This window comes from Epinephelus lanceolatus, chromosome 10, assembly GCF_041903045.1.
Source record: "Epinephelus lanceolatus isolate andai-2023 chromosome 10, ASM4190304v1, whole genome shotgun sequence".
In the NCBI taxonomy this organism is placed as follows: Eukaryota; Metazoa; Chordata; class Actinopteri; order Perciformes; family Serranidae; genus Epinephelus; species Epinephelus lanceolatus.
The window spans coordinates 22,645,249-22,662,107 of record NC_135743.1 but is presented as its reverse complement, the minus strand read 5'-3'; the positions used below and the strand labels follow the sequence as shown (position 1 = coordinate 22,662,107).

Sequence of the window (16,859 nt, the reverse complement as noted above, 5' to 3'; positions counted from 1 at the left end):
GAGGCGGTTTCGCTCCAGATAAACTTAATGTGTTTCCTCTGGTTTTACTTTATTAGCAAACGAGCTTCCACTTCCTATGTGTGATCTCAATTTTTTATTATATGCTAAAAATCTAGCTGTTGCAGTTACACCCTGCAGCTCGAGGGGACTAGACAACACGCCAAAGCATCTGTACTCAACAGGGGATAAAAAAAAAAAATGACACTTACTTTCCCATAAAACTAGAAAGCACAGCTTACTTGCTACATTTACTCATCCTCAGTGTAAAAATGAAGGCTGTCGTCAGAGTTGTAAACTCATAAATTCCAGATCGCGTCACTCAATCAGCCCCTGTTATTGTGTGTCCTTGCACATTGTGAGTTCCAGTAGACAGATTTAGAATTGATGACGAATCCTGTGCAGGGTATCATCAACACTAATAAGTAGGTGTCCTGAGTAATGTAAATGATGATTCAGCCATTCAGGTGCAAAATCTTTTATTGGAAAGTAAAACAAAGCAGAAGGGGTGTCACAAATATGTCTCAGCATCCTTGCCTCTCCTACTCAAGTCTCCAATACCTGATTGTCCAGATGTTGGAGGTATGAAACAATAGGTTGTTTGGTTAGGTTTCCTGTTTTCACTGAGTACATGCAGAGATTTTAGACAGTATGATTGACGTCATTTCAGGGCTGAAAAATGAAGCCAACACGGAAATGCCAAAAACTGCAGTTATTTGAATGGCCACTTGAGGCTGAAGCCACTCAATCCCCATAGAATCCCATGTTAAATTACCAAACTTTACAGCAGAATTAAACATGTTTAAAGCTTGGTACAAAAATGGTTTGCCCTTCATGACAACTGTACTGGGGGGAATTTTTATATGACTCACCCGTTTAGCTTTTATTATAGCTTTAAGTTACACATAATTAAGGGTGGGCCACTTTGAGTGAGCTGGGCTTCTTAGTCAGATCCATCCTTTGCCCCTGCACAGTGCCAAAATGGCTCCAAAAACAAGATGGCAAATGGCTGAAATGCTGAACTCATGGCTTCAAAACCATAGACTAAAAATAATGGATGTAGCTACCATGACATCAGCCATTGGTTTGTGGATGCTTGTTTGCAAGCCTCGAGTTCGACATTTCAGCTGTTGCCATCTTGTTTTTTTTTGGAGCCAGAAGTAATACGAGTTCTATAGTGATTGACTGGCTTCTGGAGCCAGCCTCCAGTGGCCGTTCAAAGAACTGCTATTTTGGCACTCCTGTTTTGGCTTCATTTTTCAGCTGCCGCTTGTTCAAAACAGGAGTCCACAAACCAATGGGTGATATCACAATAGCTACATCCATTACTTTTGTAGTCTATGATGTAAAGGTTACAGTGGCACGATAACGGCATATGAACTAAGCTAAATAATATAAAATAAAAGACGCTAAATACAGTATTCTCTATATTATGACTCATTCATTGCTTCAGCTTGTCACGTTTTAATAGTGTGTAAGAAAGTATCAATACATTTGAGTACCGGGAAATTATGTTTTGTGATACCATATAAATTTTTAATTGTTTATGTTTTGTTTTTTTTTTCTTAATTTGTTTACCCAAAGTATCCTATAAGCACTTTTATGCTGATTTAGGTAAATGTTAATTCCTTGGCTCAGATTGGACAATAAATAGTAAAGCTAAAACTTTTTTAATGCATATGGTAGTGTGTTCTTCGCACTATAGTTTTCCTAAAATTAGATCTAAAAAATTGCAATGTATCACCTTGCATACAGTGTACAGTATATCGCAATATATTGAATCGTAACCCCTGTTTTGTGATACATATCGTATCATTAAGTTCTTGCTAATAGACAGCCCTATGTTTTAGTCTATTGGCACACTCACTTGCAGTCAGTGACACGTTTCAAGTGAGAAGCTGAATTTCAGTGTTTCTCCTGCAGCACCTTTTTATTGTGTTAAAAAGGCACAAACACAGTTTCAGTGCCTCATTGTTACTGTGGGAAGTTTTTTTTAAGGCCTCTGTCATATCTGCTCACAGCTATAGCAGTAGAAGCAAAAGAGGAAGGGGTTTGACGAGGATGCAGAGTATGAGGGAAATAAGCTTCGGTTAAAGTGACATGTCATTTCCTGATTGCTCGCTTGACGTGTGGAAGACCAGAGAGGAGCAAGTCAGACGCTGGTGCTGGTTGTGGAGCGGTGTGTGCAGCTTCTGAGCTGCTGTCTGGAGACTACACTGAGGGCTCATCTTGAGACTGGGTTCGCAAGAACCTGGCACCCTGCTCAGCCACATACAATGAGAGATGGACTGGCACATAAGTCAATGCCAGTTGGTAATGTACATTTTACATTAATGCGTGGTCAGAAGAAATGTGGTTGTTTTCAGAGTTAAATGCATTCGATTTTCATTTCTCTAGAGGAAGTGTGACAATTAGCTACGCATTAAACATTGAGCTACAATTGGAGCTTTGTGCTTGAAGTTTTTGTCACGGTGCAGCTTGTGAAGTAAACTACATGATCTGCAGCACACTGCTAATTTTTGACCTGTTTGCCTGTTGGAAAGGGGAAGTACCTGATTATACCATGTGCTGTTTGCTGTACTTTATGTTATTTGTGTACAATGAGTCAGTCTGAAACACTCATGTCTTCCCATGTCTTCTGCAGAAGCAGCCTCAAACATCAGCATGAATAGCTTTGTGCACGCTCAGCTAATCAAAATGTTCAGGATGTTCAATCACACAGTGCATTTCTAGACAAGCGACATTTCCAGATGTACTGTGTATTTGTTATTTGATTTTGAAACACAGGTTTCCCCCGAATAGGGTCTTAATTGACAGGCCTTTTTAATGACTGTGTGGATTTTGTAAGATGTTTGAAAAAGATCAAAATAATTCAGTTTAAGCTGTTTCTGTGGTGAACCTGTGACATTTGTATTATTTGGTCTATATGAGACTGAAGTGAAGAGAGTGGCAGGATATGTTGCACTGCAGAGGCTGATTAAAGCTGTGATAACAGTTGTTTGTATGTAAACATCCTCTCACAGTTGAAACAATCTTAAATGCTACTATAAGGACGCAGGAATGTCTAGTTCAATGCATACATGCATGCAATGAGAAGTTGTTTTTCCATGTTGGCTGCTCTACACTGAGTTCCCCGAATGTTTTGAAGTTATGACAATAAGGGACATAAAAGAAAGGAACATTTAGTTTCTTTTCACCTCCGTGTTTTGAAAAGGGAAAGAATTGGCTCATGTGTTCCTCTCTGTGAGTTACATCTCTTTGCAACATCCTGTTACAAAAACAGGTCATAAGGTTTTAGTCAGTGCTATGTTTTCAGCTACAATGTGTCACAGTTAAACGCTCGACCGTTTTAGAGTAGCAGCACAGCAAGTGAGCACAAGCAAAGAATATATTTCATTGATGTTTCTTGTGTAACCGTACACATTTTTCACATACACTATTATTTACTAATGCTGCATGCTGCATATGCCTGGAGGCGTGGAGGCCACTTTCTTGCCTCATGTGCTCTTTCCTCCCTCCTGTAGAAAGATGTGGGCTATCTGCAGCAGTGGCTGGAGGCGTTCGTGGCGTCCTTTGAGAGGCTCATCGATGTGCAGTCACTGGAGCCTCGGAGGTGAGTAGCAACAGTTATTTCCACCCTACATATCCAGAAGCTCCCACCGGTTTCTATCCCCCAAAGCAGGATGAACTCTGACCTCCGATGTTTATATTAAGTGTAAACGCAGCCCCTGTTACGATGCCCTCTGCCTCTCTGCCTCTCTGCTACTGCCTCCCATCCCTCCTCTTCCCACATCTCTTCATATCCTCCTCTCTCATCTCCCAGGCTGGAGGAATGCAGCTCAGAGGTGCCCTTGCTCCCCAGGGAGGTCCTGGTGTTCCTCAGCACCCAGCTATGGCAGAGTGCAGTGCACCTCTCCGCCGCCGCCGAACCCAACGGCACCACCCCTCACCCCCTGCTCCTCATCAAGTTCTTCATCATTGTCTGCAGGTGAGGCCCCAGCCTGCTGTGTATATGCTTCATCTTCATGATCGTAAACATGCTACACATGCTGCTTTGATAATAAGCAATCTCCAGTCGCAGGTCGTTTATCATTTCTTCCCTAAGATTTTGTATTACTTGTAGTGATAGAAATTAGGCTGTTTGACATATTTGTAGGGATAAAGTAAATAAAAATGTACCTGAGTTGATGTTATGTACAAAATGATATGATTTTGTCTTATGATTTCTTGTTTTCCTTTATTATATATCAAGTCTGTACCAATAACATAAGAGGCAATAAAGGGAACCTGCTTAGTTACAGCTTTTCAGCTTTTCCAGATATTGCAACGCAGATTGTGCAAAGCGGCTGCAACTTAGCTTCAGGAAGTTGTCCCTTACATTCTGTGCATTCATTTTTTTCCTTTACCTAAGATGGCCATATTGGGTAAGCATTAGGCTTATTTTCTCAACACTCAGTTGCACAACTTTCTCTTTACTTCTAGGAATATGGAGAACATCGACCCAGACAAGACCCCTGGTTTTGTTTTTGAAACCATCAAGCTTTTGAATTTCTGTTTGGACCAGGTAAGACCACTATAAACTGTAGCTCAAACAGGAGACAGATTTCAGTGATTTATGACGGCGCTTGGCTCCACTGCATGCTTGGTACATCATGCATGCAAAGATTATTTAGTGCCCTTGTAACCTGTGCAGAAATATACAGTAGAGAGACAGTGATTATACAGAATGTATTCTCTTTACGGTATGTAACATCCTCACGCAGAAGTAGAACTATTTTAGTCTTCAAAAAGAGACGTGGGCGTGTAGTTGACCTTCTATTCAATGAAAAGGAATGTATTGTATTTGTCACGTGTTAAAAGACAGACAGGTGTATCTGTGCTGAAGGTGAGTTACAAATGAATGTGTGTCCAAACTTTTTTGTTTTACAGCTTAAGAAGGGACAAGGGGAGCAGTCGTCTCTCCAGATGGTTGTGCAGTATGGACTGCTGCTTTGTGAAAGTCTGTTTGACCCTTATCAGACGTGGAGGAGACGCCTAGCAGGGTGAGAGTGTGCTGCTTTACTCTGTGTGAATGTGTGGGAGGTGGAATTTAGTCACACAAAGATCCAAAAACATATGCATTAAATATCTTGCCCAACCTTTTGTGATGTGTAACACCCTGTCTTGTTGCCTCTAAGCCTTAAAGTCAAGCCTCATTAGTGCCAGCAGTCTTAGCAGCAGTCCCTTACTGACTGACTTGGCTTGATGTGAGTCAGTGCGGTGACTCGAGGCTTTGTTTGTTGCAGGGAGGAGGTGAGCTTGCTGGAGAGGAACAAATATAAGTTCTCCCCGCTGGCCTTGCCAGAGGAGCTGCCTGCTCTCTTCCATGGTGAGACACTCCCTTTCGTCTGCTCTACCACTCTGATCTCTTTCAGACCTCACATACCACCAGAATCAAACTGTTCCCACCACTGCGTAAACACAGCTTAGATCTGTCATCTTTGACATGAGAAATCGTGACCTTTCGTTTTCTCCAAATCTCCTAGTAAATCATTCCTTCCTTATAATGGAAAATAACTGGTCAGTCCAGAGAGTCAGAGTGTTCGGTTTTGGCTAAAAACTTTAATTATTCAGCATCTAATTATCAGGTTTCAATCACCAGAGTCCGAGCACTTCTAATTATAGAAGCCCATTTGATCAGCAAGCACTGATCTATAAGCCTTGTGGGAAATCTCGGCCTGGGTAAGTTTCCGTATGTCCAAATTTTAGGAGGATTATACCGTAATAGCTGCTTTAATTAGAAATGTTAAGAGCTAATTGTGTAATACCTAGCCAATTAGCACAGCTTTGGCTTTTCTTTTTCACATAAGACATAGGTGGCATTGCAGGGGAAGTTTTTGTTGAGCCATTGTACCTTATGTACCCTCTTATTATTACAAACAAAAATGAATACTTAATTTCATGATATTTTGACAGCACTGTGTAAATGTTTTCTGTATTGTGGTTTAAATGAGGACTGATCTGTAGGGGTGGAGGAAAAATGGATTCTTAGATGCACTGCAATTCGCTCTCTAAAGACAATGTCTTGATGCAGAACAGTCAATAATTGGACATTTAAAACCCAATTCTCAACATTATAATTGCCTGTATGATAATTTTTAAGACTGGGTTGTACGTTACGTGCATCATGTGCAATCTGTTTACATTCTAAGCTTAGCTGCTTCTTGAGTTTTGGTGAGGACGGCTGAGCGTGAGCAACCTCAGTGAGACAAAATAAACCATATATAGAAATCATAAATTTAGGTGCATGAAGATGTATTGATTATTTTTTTTGCAATCGAATTGTAGTCCTCTAGATTGTGAGGTGTGTAGAGATTTCTACTTGTATGGTCTTTCATAACCTTGTGTCTTGGCTTGAATGCATGTTCGCAGAAGGTCTCCGGGAAAACGAGCAGGTCCCGGAGCTCCTCACACTCAGAATTGTTCATCTCCAGGGTGCCGTCATCAGTGGAGGAAAGGTCTGTCCTCTTCATCAGTGATTATTGTGAAAACACTACAAGTGCAATTTAACACTGATTACAGAGGAGTCAACTTGTCCATATATATTTTTTTCCCAGAAGAATGGCCTTCTCTCCATCACTCCTCAGTCTGTTGAGGACCTGTTCTCTGTTCTGCGAGCATGGTGCTGCCGGACCTCCCCTGAACCCAAAAGCACGGCACTCCCACGGCTGACCCTGCAGTGCCTGACCGCTATGATCCACCTCCTGCACGCCAGCAGCCCTGCGGAGCGGCAGGTGGAAATCAGGACGATACTGGAGGACTACTTCCAGCTCCTCAACTGGAACCGTCCGCTTAGCAGTGAAGAGCAAGAGAGGCAGAGCTGGGAGGAAAGCCTTATCGCCCTCCAGAGCCAAATGCTAAGTAAGAGCATGTCCACTAGGTCTCAAGTTTATCTGAGCGTAAAGCAGTTCTGTTTTTATCTCTCCCAATCAGTATGACGGCCAACTAATCGATTTTCCCTGGATCTGATAAACTGTGAACATCCTCGCTGTTGTCAATTTTAGCTGCTGTTCCTGAGATCCTGCAGTGCTCTGACAGACCAGTCCTGCAGGCTGTGTTCCTTAACAACAACTGCTTTGAACACATCCTCAGGCTCGTTCAGAACAGCAAGGTCAGACCCCCATCCATCTAAAATGTGTCTGTCTGCTCTGTCAGCTCTCTGTATCTGTCCTTCTGTCAGTTGGCCTGTCCATCAGTCTGTCCCCTTTCTTTATTTATGTCATGTCTGTTTCCTTTTTATTTGCCTGGATGTCATATCTGCTGTCTAACCTTTTCTGCTTGCTCCATTTGAAATGTCACAAAAATGTATATTCTTCCAGCTCATGTTTCCCCACCACAGCACGTGTCCCTCTGCAGCTGTAGGGAGACCAGGATCAACCTGTCTTCATTACCTCTAACAGATGACTTTTTTTTTTTTTGGTCTAATTGTCTGTGTTTTGTGTTGTGCGTGTGCCTGTGTGTGTACATCCTGCAGCTCTTTCAGAGCAACATGCGTAGCCCGGAGCGTGAGGTTGTGTGTGACCTCACTACATGTTTACTCACAGAGGTCGAAGTGGACCAGGTACTTTCCCTCCACTTGGTGTTGATATTGGTCTGTCAGCAGGAAACTCAGCCTTCTCTCCACTCGTTAACTGCTCTGAGCTATTTAAACAGGAAGCTTTGGGCAGGAAGTCTGGCTTACACTCATTTGTAAATAACGCAGGTAGCACGGCTATGTGATAATTGCTGTCTGGAGTTCCCTTTTTAATCTGTCATATCTGTCCATCTGGATTACCCACTCACAGTTTATGGTTATTTTTGGCCACTTAAATCCAACTTGAAACACGCTAAAGGACAAGCTGGCGTTAGCTTTGACTAGTTAATGCACGTTAGTTAGTGCACGTTGAATAGTTAAAGAGGACCTATTATGCTCAGTTTCAGTCTCATACTTGTATTCAAGGTTTCTACCAGAACATGTTTATATGCTATAATGGTCAAAACAGATTTCATTTTCCTCATGCTTTCTGTGCTGGAACACCTGTATTATGTCTGAGATGCTCCGTTTTAGTGCCAATCTTTAAGCCACCCTACCAAAAAAGCTCTGTTTGCAGTTGTTCCATATCTCAGCGCTTTTGCAACATCATAGAGCTGCAGGGATGACGTTAATTTGAAGGCGAACATCTAAATAAACATCGCCCTGGTTCCCTCATCAGAAAACCAATGGGAATTTTTCATTAGACCTTGGATCATTACAGAAAATAAACTTAGTGGCGAACAAAACTTTATAATAAGCATGTTTTGTTTGGCAAGATAATCTCACAAAGTGAATTGGTGCACGTGTGCCAACCGTGAATGCAGCTTGTTGCAGTTGCTCCTGATGGTGTTTTTTATCACAATTTCCCCTCTGGGATCAATAAAGTATTTTTGATTTTGAATACCATTTTTATGATTTTTTTTTTTTTTTTGTAAATGCAATTGCCAGAGGTTAAGAGCTAATAGGAGGCTATAAATGGACCACACTACTGGTGCATGACTTTGATGTCACCATAACAACTCTGCTGTAAAGCCATGTTTGGCGTGATGACATTCTGTAGTCTTATTTAGCCACGACCTTTTCGAAGACACATAAGGGGGTAAAAATGTATGAGTGGGGTATTTACTGACGTATGCTCTGTCATAGAGCAAATTGTGAAATTCTCTCAAGCTGTTGTTAACCACAGACCTCACTGACTTTGAGATGAGGGAGCTGGGAGTGCTAAAATGCTAACTCAATTCCAGGTTTCAGGACTCATTTCTGCACCACTATTGCAGCTGGGAAATGTCTGTAACAGCAGCACGTCTTACTTTGAAAAAAAATGGACATGTTCCAGCAGAAATATGATCTGAAGATGAGGAGAAATGATCAACATTAGCAACAAAGATTACATGTTTCCCTGATGTTAGCATGTAGCTACATGTACAGTACGTTAGCAGGGTTTTTGAAGCTGGGGAATGACTGTAACGAAGAATAGCAGCACTTCTTACCCTTAAAAATCACCAATATAAGTTTTTAAACAAAACTGGACATGTTCCAGCAGGAATATGATCTGAAATCGGGGAAAACAATAGACATCAGCAACAAAGTTTATATGTTTCCCTGATGTTAGCATGTAGCTATATGCACGTTAACAGTGTAGTTGCAACTGTGGAACAACTGTAACGGAGAAAAGCATCACTTTCTGCTGTGAAAAAATAGCATTTAAAGCTTCTTAATACAACAAGACATGCTGCAGCAGGAATCAGAATCGAAATCAGGGAAAATTAACAACACTGGCATCCAAATTTACATGTTTCCCTGACGTTAGCATATAGCTTCATGTAGCAGTGAAACACTGTAAACACTTGCAGTAGCACGCCTGGAGCAGATGACCATAAGAAATCCTGCACACTATAAAGGTAGCCAGAGTAAAAAGAAATGAAAACAGAGAATACAAAACAGTCCCAAGCCTGAGGTTTTTGCTCATAGGGATTACTTCTTTATGCTTAACTCATATAATTGAAACTTTAGCCACATTTAATATGAATATCCAACATGTAACACTATAAGGCACAACATACGGAAAAGCATAATAGGCAATAGGTCCTCTTTAATATACAGATGATCAGAGAGAGGATTAATCTTTGCTTTTGTGTGGGAGTGTTGTTTTATATCACATTCATAATTGGAGGCTGAATTCCCTGTTGACAACACTAGGCAAGCAGAGCATGCTATTTTTCATGGTGCATGAAATGGTCGTTTCTTAAATGCATGTCTTTCCTTCTTCTCTTCATATTTTGGCTGCTCTGTCGTGTGACCGGTTGTGCTTGTGGCTCGTGTTCTGAGGTTTTGTTGCCTAATTTCCACCAATAATTGGGCATTGCCAGAGTCTCTTTTTTTTGCTGGTTGGCTTTGGTTTTTGCATGCTGGGATCTATCAGTAATTAACAAAGAGGCGATTGTTTAGTGACTGGTACAGAAGTGCACTTACTTTGACCCAGTCTGCTCCAATAATTGCGGTGTGGAAAAGAAGAAATGGGCTGTACTTCCCCTTGCGCTTTACAGATAATCATTTATTTGGTGAAAGATTTCCTCAGGATTTGTTTTCTTTTTTGGTCATGTGTGGTGGGAATGTTCACTTCGTGGTGTCAACACATGATGATGCACACTGTAGGTCTGCAATGCCACAATCAGCATTATTTTAACACAATCATTATTTTGATGTAGGTTTTGGAGAAAGGACCAGACAGTATTACAGTTCATGCCTTAGGAGTCCTCACAGCTATAATGAGCAACTCACCCTCTGCTAAGGTAAGACCCTTTGTGACCCTCACAGTTCTGCACATGTATAAAGCACCTAACACTATGATGCCTGTAATTCCAGCAAAACTTGCCTGATGAGGAAAGCTTTCTTCCGTTAAGGAAAGATCAAGAAATCTCATTGTATTCCCTTCCAATGTATGGAAGTGTGCCAGCGAGTTATCCCCTGTGGAGCAGCTTTCTCAAGCCTATTTCTGTCTCCTTCCCTCTCAGGAGGTTTTCAAGGAGAGGATTGGCTACTCCCAGCTGTTTGATGTGCTGAAGAGTCAAGGTCAACCCACCAAAAGGCTTCTGCAGGAGCTGATGAACATGGTGAGACACACATTTCCTTGTTATCCCCACTGAGTGCAGACAGTAAAAGTCAATTAGCTCTTATTGATGACCTTGTTGCTATTTAAATTCTGTCGCTGGTTAATCTGAAGTTATTGTCCACGTCTATATCTTTCGTGTCTCTCTCTGTCTCCAGGCAGTGGAGGGTGAGCATGCCCACGCTCATCACCTTGGCATTAGTAATGACCAGCCTCTGCTGCTACTCCTGCAGTGGCTGCCTGACCTGTCGGGTCAGAGAGACCTTCAGCTGCTGGTGGCCCAGTGGCTGGCCACTGTCTGTGGTGGCTCCTTATCCTGTCGCACCGTGGCTGTGGAGGCAGGCATGGTGGGGGCTCTGCTGCAGGTGCTCTCACAGCCCCAGAGTCTGGACAGGCAGTGTGCAGACGCCCTGCTGGGCCTCTTGCAGGACCTTGGCTCCCTGTGTCTGAGACCAGAGGAGCTGAAGAGCCTGCTCAGACTGCTTAGGGTGGATCAGGACAATGGCGCAGTGGTGGGGAAGATGCACCCATACTGCGCTCGTATCATCCAAGTGCTCTCAGCCATGGCGGCTAGAGAGGGCCAGGACAGTGCCTTGCAGTACTTTGATCTCACGCCCCCCATGGCTGGTATTATGGTGCCCACAGTCCAGCGCTGGCCAGGCAGTGGGTTCGCCTTTCATGCTTGGCTTTGCCTTAACATGGAGTTCCCCTCGTGTCACTCTGAGTTCTCCAACAACCGTAAGCCTCCTGTCAACTCTGGCACTGGGGCTCAGCATGACATGGGAAAAGGACCCCGCAGGAAGCAGCTCTACAGGTAGAGAGACACATTGGCGAGAAGTAGAATAGCAGCCTTTTTATGTATGGTTTCATTGTTTTTGACAGAATGTGTTTTCTTTTGTAGTTTCTTCACAGCAAGTGGAACTGGGCTGGAGGCCTTCTTCACCATGGAGGGTGTGCTGGTGGTGGCTGTTTGCACTAAGAAAGACTACATGGCTGTTGCGCTATCAGAGTACCCACTAGCTGACTCATGCTGGGTGAGTGTGAACCCACATAGTGCAGCCAGCATTTTGGCCAACATTTGTTCTCATTTAGCCTGTCCCAAATAAAAATAGATCCGATCAAGGAGAAAATCACACATCATTTTTCAAAGTGGCATTGTCTGGGCCTGTAACCTTGGAGCATAATTAGTGTAAGAAATTGAAGAGTGTACCTCCTGAGGAGGTCTATCAATATGGTTAAATTAAAGCTGTCAGCTGGGACTGTGAGGCTTTGTTGTTCCAGTTTCTTAATTCAAAAAAGTGTATTTTCAGTGTTTTCACCAGTAGAAATGTGTGTGCTCTTTCATGTTGCACTCATTGCAGCATTCAGTGGCGATAGTCCACATCCCAGGCCGACGTCCTTTTGGTCAGAACCTGGTCACTGTCTACATCGATGGAGAGCAGCGTAAAACTGCGCAGCTTCGCTTTCCATCTTTTAGTGAGGTAACTGAAACTAGTATCAAATGTAACTTAGCTGTGGACATATTGTTACTGAGAAGTTCCTCTTTATTAATCTAACATCCTCTTTTCCTCCCCCACCTGAACCTGAAGCCTTTTACCTCCTGCTGCATCGGATCTGCAGGCCACCGGACCACTACCACCACCACCTCCCCCAACTTGCCAACGTCGTCATGCTCAAGCCCATCGCCTGAGTTTGCCTTCCCCGCCCACGGCCCCTCCCTCATCCGTTCCCAGTCCTTCCCAGCCACCTTTGCAGGAGGCCGCTGGGGGTCTTCGGGAGACTCCCTAGTGCACACCATCCCAGCAGGGCTGCAGGATACAGAGTGGGGAACACCCACGTCTCTAGATGGGCTCCTGGGAACCGCCTTTATCTGCCACGAGGCTCTGCAGCAGACACAGACGAGAGCTCTGCACGCTGCAGGTACAGGAGGTTACGCTCTGCTGTTATGCAAATTCTGTTGCACACATTCACCATTTTACTTTTTTTCAGCATTTAAGTCTTCCAGAGTTTACCAGACAATCAAATGTACCGGAAACCAGCAGCAAAGAAAATCACAGAATACTTCTAAGAGTGTTTTTTTCCCCTCTCATTTACCCCAAGTAATGTTTGCATATTTTATGACCTACATTGGTTTCTGCTCTCCGCCACAGGCCCCAATCACGTGTCCTTATTCAAAGCAGAGGGAGAGTTATCTGATCTCAACAGTAAGCTCCTGCTCTACTACACTCCACAGGTGATGCAACGAAACTCAGGAAAACTTGCATATTTTACACTATATATAAACATTATATCTCACGCTGCTTTTATTATGTAAATTCTAAATAACACCAGCAAAATATTCTTGTTTGCATGTGTGCGTGTGTTTTCTTCAGGCCTTTAAGAGCCAGATATGTCTGGATCTGTCACCCAATCACCAGTATGATGGCAGGCTCACAGGACACAGGGTTGTGAACTGGGACATTAAGGTTAGATATGAACATTTTGAGCTGTAAGTGTAATGCTTCCCTTTTGTATCATTCACATAATTAACTGCGGTGACCAAAGTGATAAGTGAAATATCAGTCATGACGTGTCCGCTCATGACCTTATCTTGACTTTTTTTTTTTTTGGCTGTTGTGCTGCTTCCTTTTTGGGCAGGCCCCCTTTGTTTATTCGAGTTTTGATCTAAATAGGACTAATGTTGAAGGCTATAAAAACATTGCGTGCATGAATGTTTTGTTTTTCCCGCAGGATGTTGTTAACGTGGTGGGGGGTATAGGGGTTTTGCTGCCCCTGCTCGAGCAGGTGTGTGAGGCTGAGCAGGTTTACAACAGCGGTCAGGAGATCTCAGACCTCCTAGGACCAGAACTCACCTCCCCCAGAGGCCCCGCTGCCATGCTGCTGCCGCTGAACAAGTCTGCAGGTCAGAGTTTTTTGGATTTTGGTAAATCAACCTTTAAAGTGATACTTTGCCAATATTCAACCAGTTTTGTTTTAGAACAATGTGGGTCTTATGTGTAAATGAACTATGGTAAACCTACTTACATCTCACCAGCGCCCAGATCTCCCCGCTCATCTCTCAGATCAAATTTTCGCTTGTTCTCAGGCTGTTGCTCAAACTACAGCGTGTGTTTGTATGCCTGCCACCATAGACACAAAGAGTAGAAGCGAACCAAGACAGAGCCGCCTCTCTCTGTCTCTTAAACTCAAACCAAACTCAGATTAAAAGTAAAACAAGGTGGTGCTGATCAAATATAACCCAAGATTTGGTTACTGCATTGTCTATTTCTCAACATTAATGTTTTTAGAAACATATTTTATCTTCATCTTTAGCTGTATTTCGAGATTGATTGTTGCCAGCTGGCCGCCATATTGTTTCCTGTGTTAAAACAGACAAGCTCGCATGACATCAGCCACCACCAGGAGTGTTTAGCGGTCTGGTCCGGCGCAGAGTTTTCCACCTCTTGAGCAAAAGCGAATGCCACAGCTCTTTTTCCTCTGTTTTCTCTGGTCATATAGCCCCACTTTTAAAAGTATTTGCGCCTCTCTACTGCACAGACAGCCCAGTTTTATGAAAAGACCATCTTCCCAGAAGTGATATACTTATTTCAGTCTCATGAATAGATTTTATTCTGCATATTTAGGGCTAACAGTGTTTTGTTCCCGGTTCCTTTTGTCAAACTGAATTGATACGCTCAGTGCGCTGAATGCATAATATGATTTTCAGTGAAGATGTTTTGAATGGCAGTGAGTCAGTCTGCGCACGGTGCATGATGCTGAGACAAACAGGATGTGCTCGAACGTCAGATAAGAGGCACATACAATAATAAACAACAGACAAACAGCAAAGATTGTGAAATCAATGCTAATAGGTTAAATGTCAGAATCAGCATGAGTCATTAAAGTTGCTTGAAGAGTTCATCGGCCTATTGCGCCTTAGTCTGCATGAATTCTAAAATTACCAAAAAGAGATGAGTGGAACAAACAGTCCAACAAAAGTGAGACAAGGTCCCTAACAGTGACTCATCCTGAGACATGATAATGTCAATAAAGTGCTTGGTAATGCATAAATACGACTGTGGGTAACACAGGAAGCCTTAAAAGTTGTTTTGCCCTATTTTTTTCTCTCAGAGGGCAGACTAGAGAGAAACAGCATCGCTGCCTTCCTGCTGATGGTGAAAAACCTGATTCGTCATCACCCTGTCAATCAGGAGAGCCTGCTGCACTGTCATGGGCCGAGCATCATCGGAGCCATGCTCAGCAAAGTAAGTGCCATGCACATCGCTTTGCGCCAGCAAGTGGGAGCTAATTGCGAGAAGAAGTGATTAGCATCTGAAAGTGAATGTTTGACCTTTTCCATTGTAGTGCTACTATGTAATTGCTGTATAATGAATGGGTATGGTGTGCTGAAAAAGCAGTGCTCCTTTGAGAATGACAGTATCGCGTGCTTGTGTGGGGGGAATTTATGCAGAGTTTGCCAGATTGCGTGGTCTCTCTGACTGAGAACAAAAGATATCAGCTATAAAATCTGTTGCTTGAAATGTTGCATTGAGGTCTAGGATAAATGATATGTAGATTAAAACAGAATCCAACAATGACACATCATTTAACAGACATGGGAGCGACAGCGAGTTGTGATACAATGTTCCCACTCCTGTTCTCAGTTCTTGGTGTAATATTCTGCTGATTAATGTCAGTTTCTAAACTGCTTAGTGGGTCTCAAGCAAGCATAACTACCCATCTTGTTAGGTATTTGCTGATGGTGTAAATTGTGAATAAAAGTACGTGATGGTGGGAATTAAGGACAAGCTGTATATATTGTAAGCACACAGTGATTGCAACATTTTCTGTATTTGATGCTAAGCCGCATCAAAGACAAACTGTCATTGCTTTGTGATAGATGACTGTTTTTCTGACTTGTTAGGCCATCTCAAGTTGCAGGTAGGCCCATGGATGGATAGATGAATGAATGGGCCTACAGGGCACAGGCCCAGGGGCCCAAAGTGTCAGGGCCCCCCAGGCCTTCACCTGCAAAATGTTTAGCAAATAAACACAGACTGACCAAGAAGAGACTCAAAATGACCACAAAAAAAACATAAAATAACTATAAAAAGAGACAAAAAAGACACAAAATGACTACAAAAGATGCAAAACAGCTGAAGAGAGCCACAAAAAAAGTCACGACTACAAAAAGGGGACAAACAACCACAAAGAGACACTTGATGAGTACAAAGAGACTCAAAATGACCACAAAGAAACATAAAACAACTATTAAGATACAAAAAAAGACCAAAAAGATATAAAACAATTACAAAGAAATATAAAGCTGCTGAAAAGAGGCACAAAGAAAGTTCTGACTACGAAAAGAGGATAAAACAACCGCAAAGATACAAATGAGTACAAATAGATTCAAAATGACTACAAAGAGATGCAAAACAACTACAAAAAGGCGCTTATATGTGTATATATATATTTTTTTATTTAACCAGGTTAGCCCCATTGAGATGGGGGATATTTTGAAAAAGGGAGACCTGAAAATATCTGTTTATCTTGCTTCTATGAAGGACAGGTGGTGGGGCTTCATACATGTCTGTGGCCAAGGGCCCATTATGTCATAATCCAGCCATGAGTAGGCCTAATTTAGCTTGGAAAAAAATAAAATAAAATAAAATAATAACCTAAAATAAAGTTAAATAAAATAGAATAAAATTAAATTAAATCAAGTTAAATGAAATAAGATAAAATACGATATAAACAAAATAAAATAAAATAAAATTAAATTAAATTAGCATTAAGTGGAACATGAAGATCATTAAAAATACATGTAGTAGCTGTGATTAATTATACCAGATTTGATAAATGCAAATAAAATAGTAAGTTATAATAGTTAAAAATTAAAATAGGCAAAATGGAAGAAGGCATATAGCAGAGAGGCAACAGGTACAGGCTCACTATGGGAACGCTATTGGCATCAAGAATAACAGAGAAGTCATTGATAAAGGCTAGCAGGGGGCTGCAGGTCTTGTAAGAGGATTTTAAAGATCCTGTCAGTGAGAATCGTAACTTGCCAATTGAATGCATTGTAAAACTTCCTGTATCCACCCATCATGTGGGGAGATGGATGTTTCCATTTGAGAAGAATGGAGTGTCTCATAACATGTGTTTGAGTTCATTCATACATTGTCACACATGTGAGTAGATATGAATCTCTGATGGCAGCAG

The 16,859-nt window shown here is 42.2% G+C and overlaps 1 protein-coding gene across 6 annotated transcripts in view; it reads left to right on the top strand.

Moving 5' to 3' along the window:
* Positions 1-16,859, top strand: part of nbeal2 (neurobeachin-like 2) — a 43,369-nt gene that overhangs the window by 6,096 nt on the left and 20,414 nt on the right. For 2 of the 6 annotated variants that reach the window (XM_033640756.2, XM_033640755.2), the window contains exons 2-20: positions 3,522-3,610; positions 3,821-3,985; positions 4,480-4,561; positions 4,927-5,039; positions 5,283-5,365; positions 6,409-6,494; positions 6,594-6,897; positions 7,041-7,147; positions 7,511-7,597; positions 10,258-10,341; positions 10,564-10,662; positions 10,817-11,472; positions 11,560-11,692; positions 12,020-12,139; positions 12,248-12,578; positions 12,809-12,891; positions 13,031-13,123; positions 13,389-13,560; positions 14,769-14,902. In XM_033640756.2, coding sequence (XP_033496647.2) covers positions 3,522-3,610; positions 3,821-3,985; positions 4,480-4,561; positions 4,927-5,039; positions 5,283-5,365; positions 6,409-6,494; positions 6,594-6,897; positions 7,041-7,147; positions 7,511-7,597; positions 10,258-10,341; positions 10,564-10,662; positions 10,817-11,472; positions 11,560-11,692; positions 12,020-12,139; positions 12,248-12,578; positions 12,809-12,891; positions 13,031-13,123; positions 13,389-13,560; positions 14,769-14,902 — 3,021 coding nt within the window. Of the gene's footprint in view, positions 1-2,106; positions 2,311-3,521; positions 3,611-3,820; positions 3,986-4,479; positions 4,562-4,926; positions 5,040-5,282; positions 5,366-6,408; positions 6,495-6,593; positions 6,898-7,040; positions 7,148-7,510; positions 7,598-10,257; positions 10,342-10,563; positions 10,663-10,816; positions 11,473-11,559; positions 11,693-12,019; positions 12,140-12,247; positions 12,579-12,808; positions 12,892-13,030; positions 13,124-13,388; positions 13,561-14,768; positions 14,903-16,859 lie in introns of those variants that run through there. The other 4 variants (XM_033640757.2, XM_078171776.1, XM_078171777.1 and 1 more) reach the window with 4 other exon arrangements.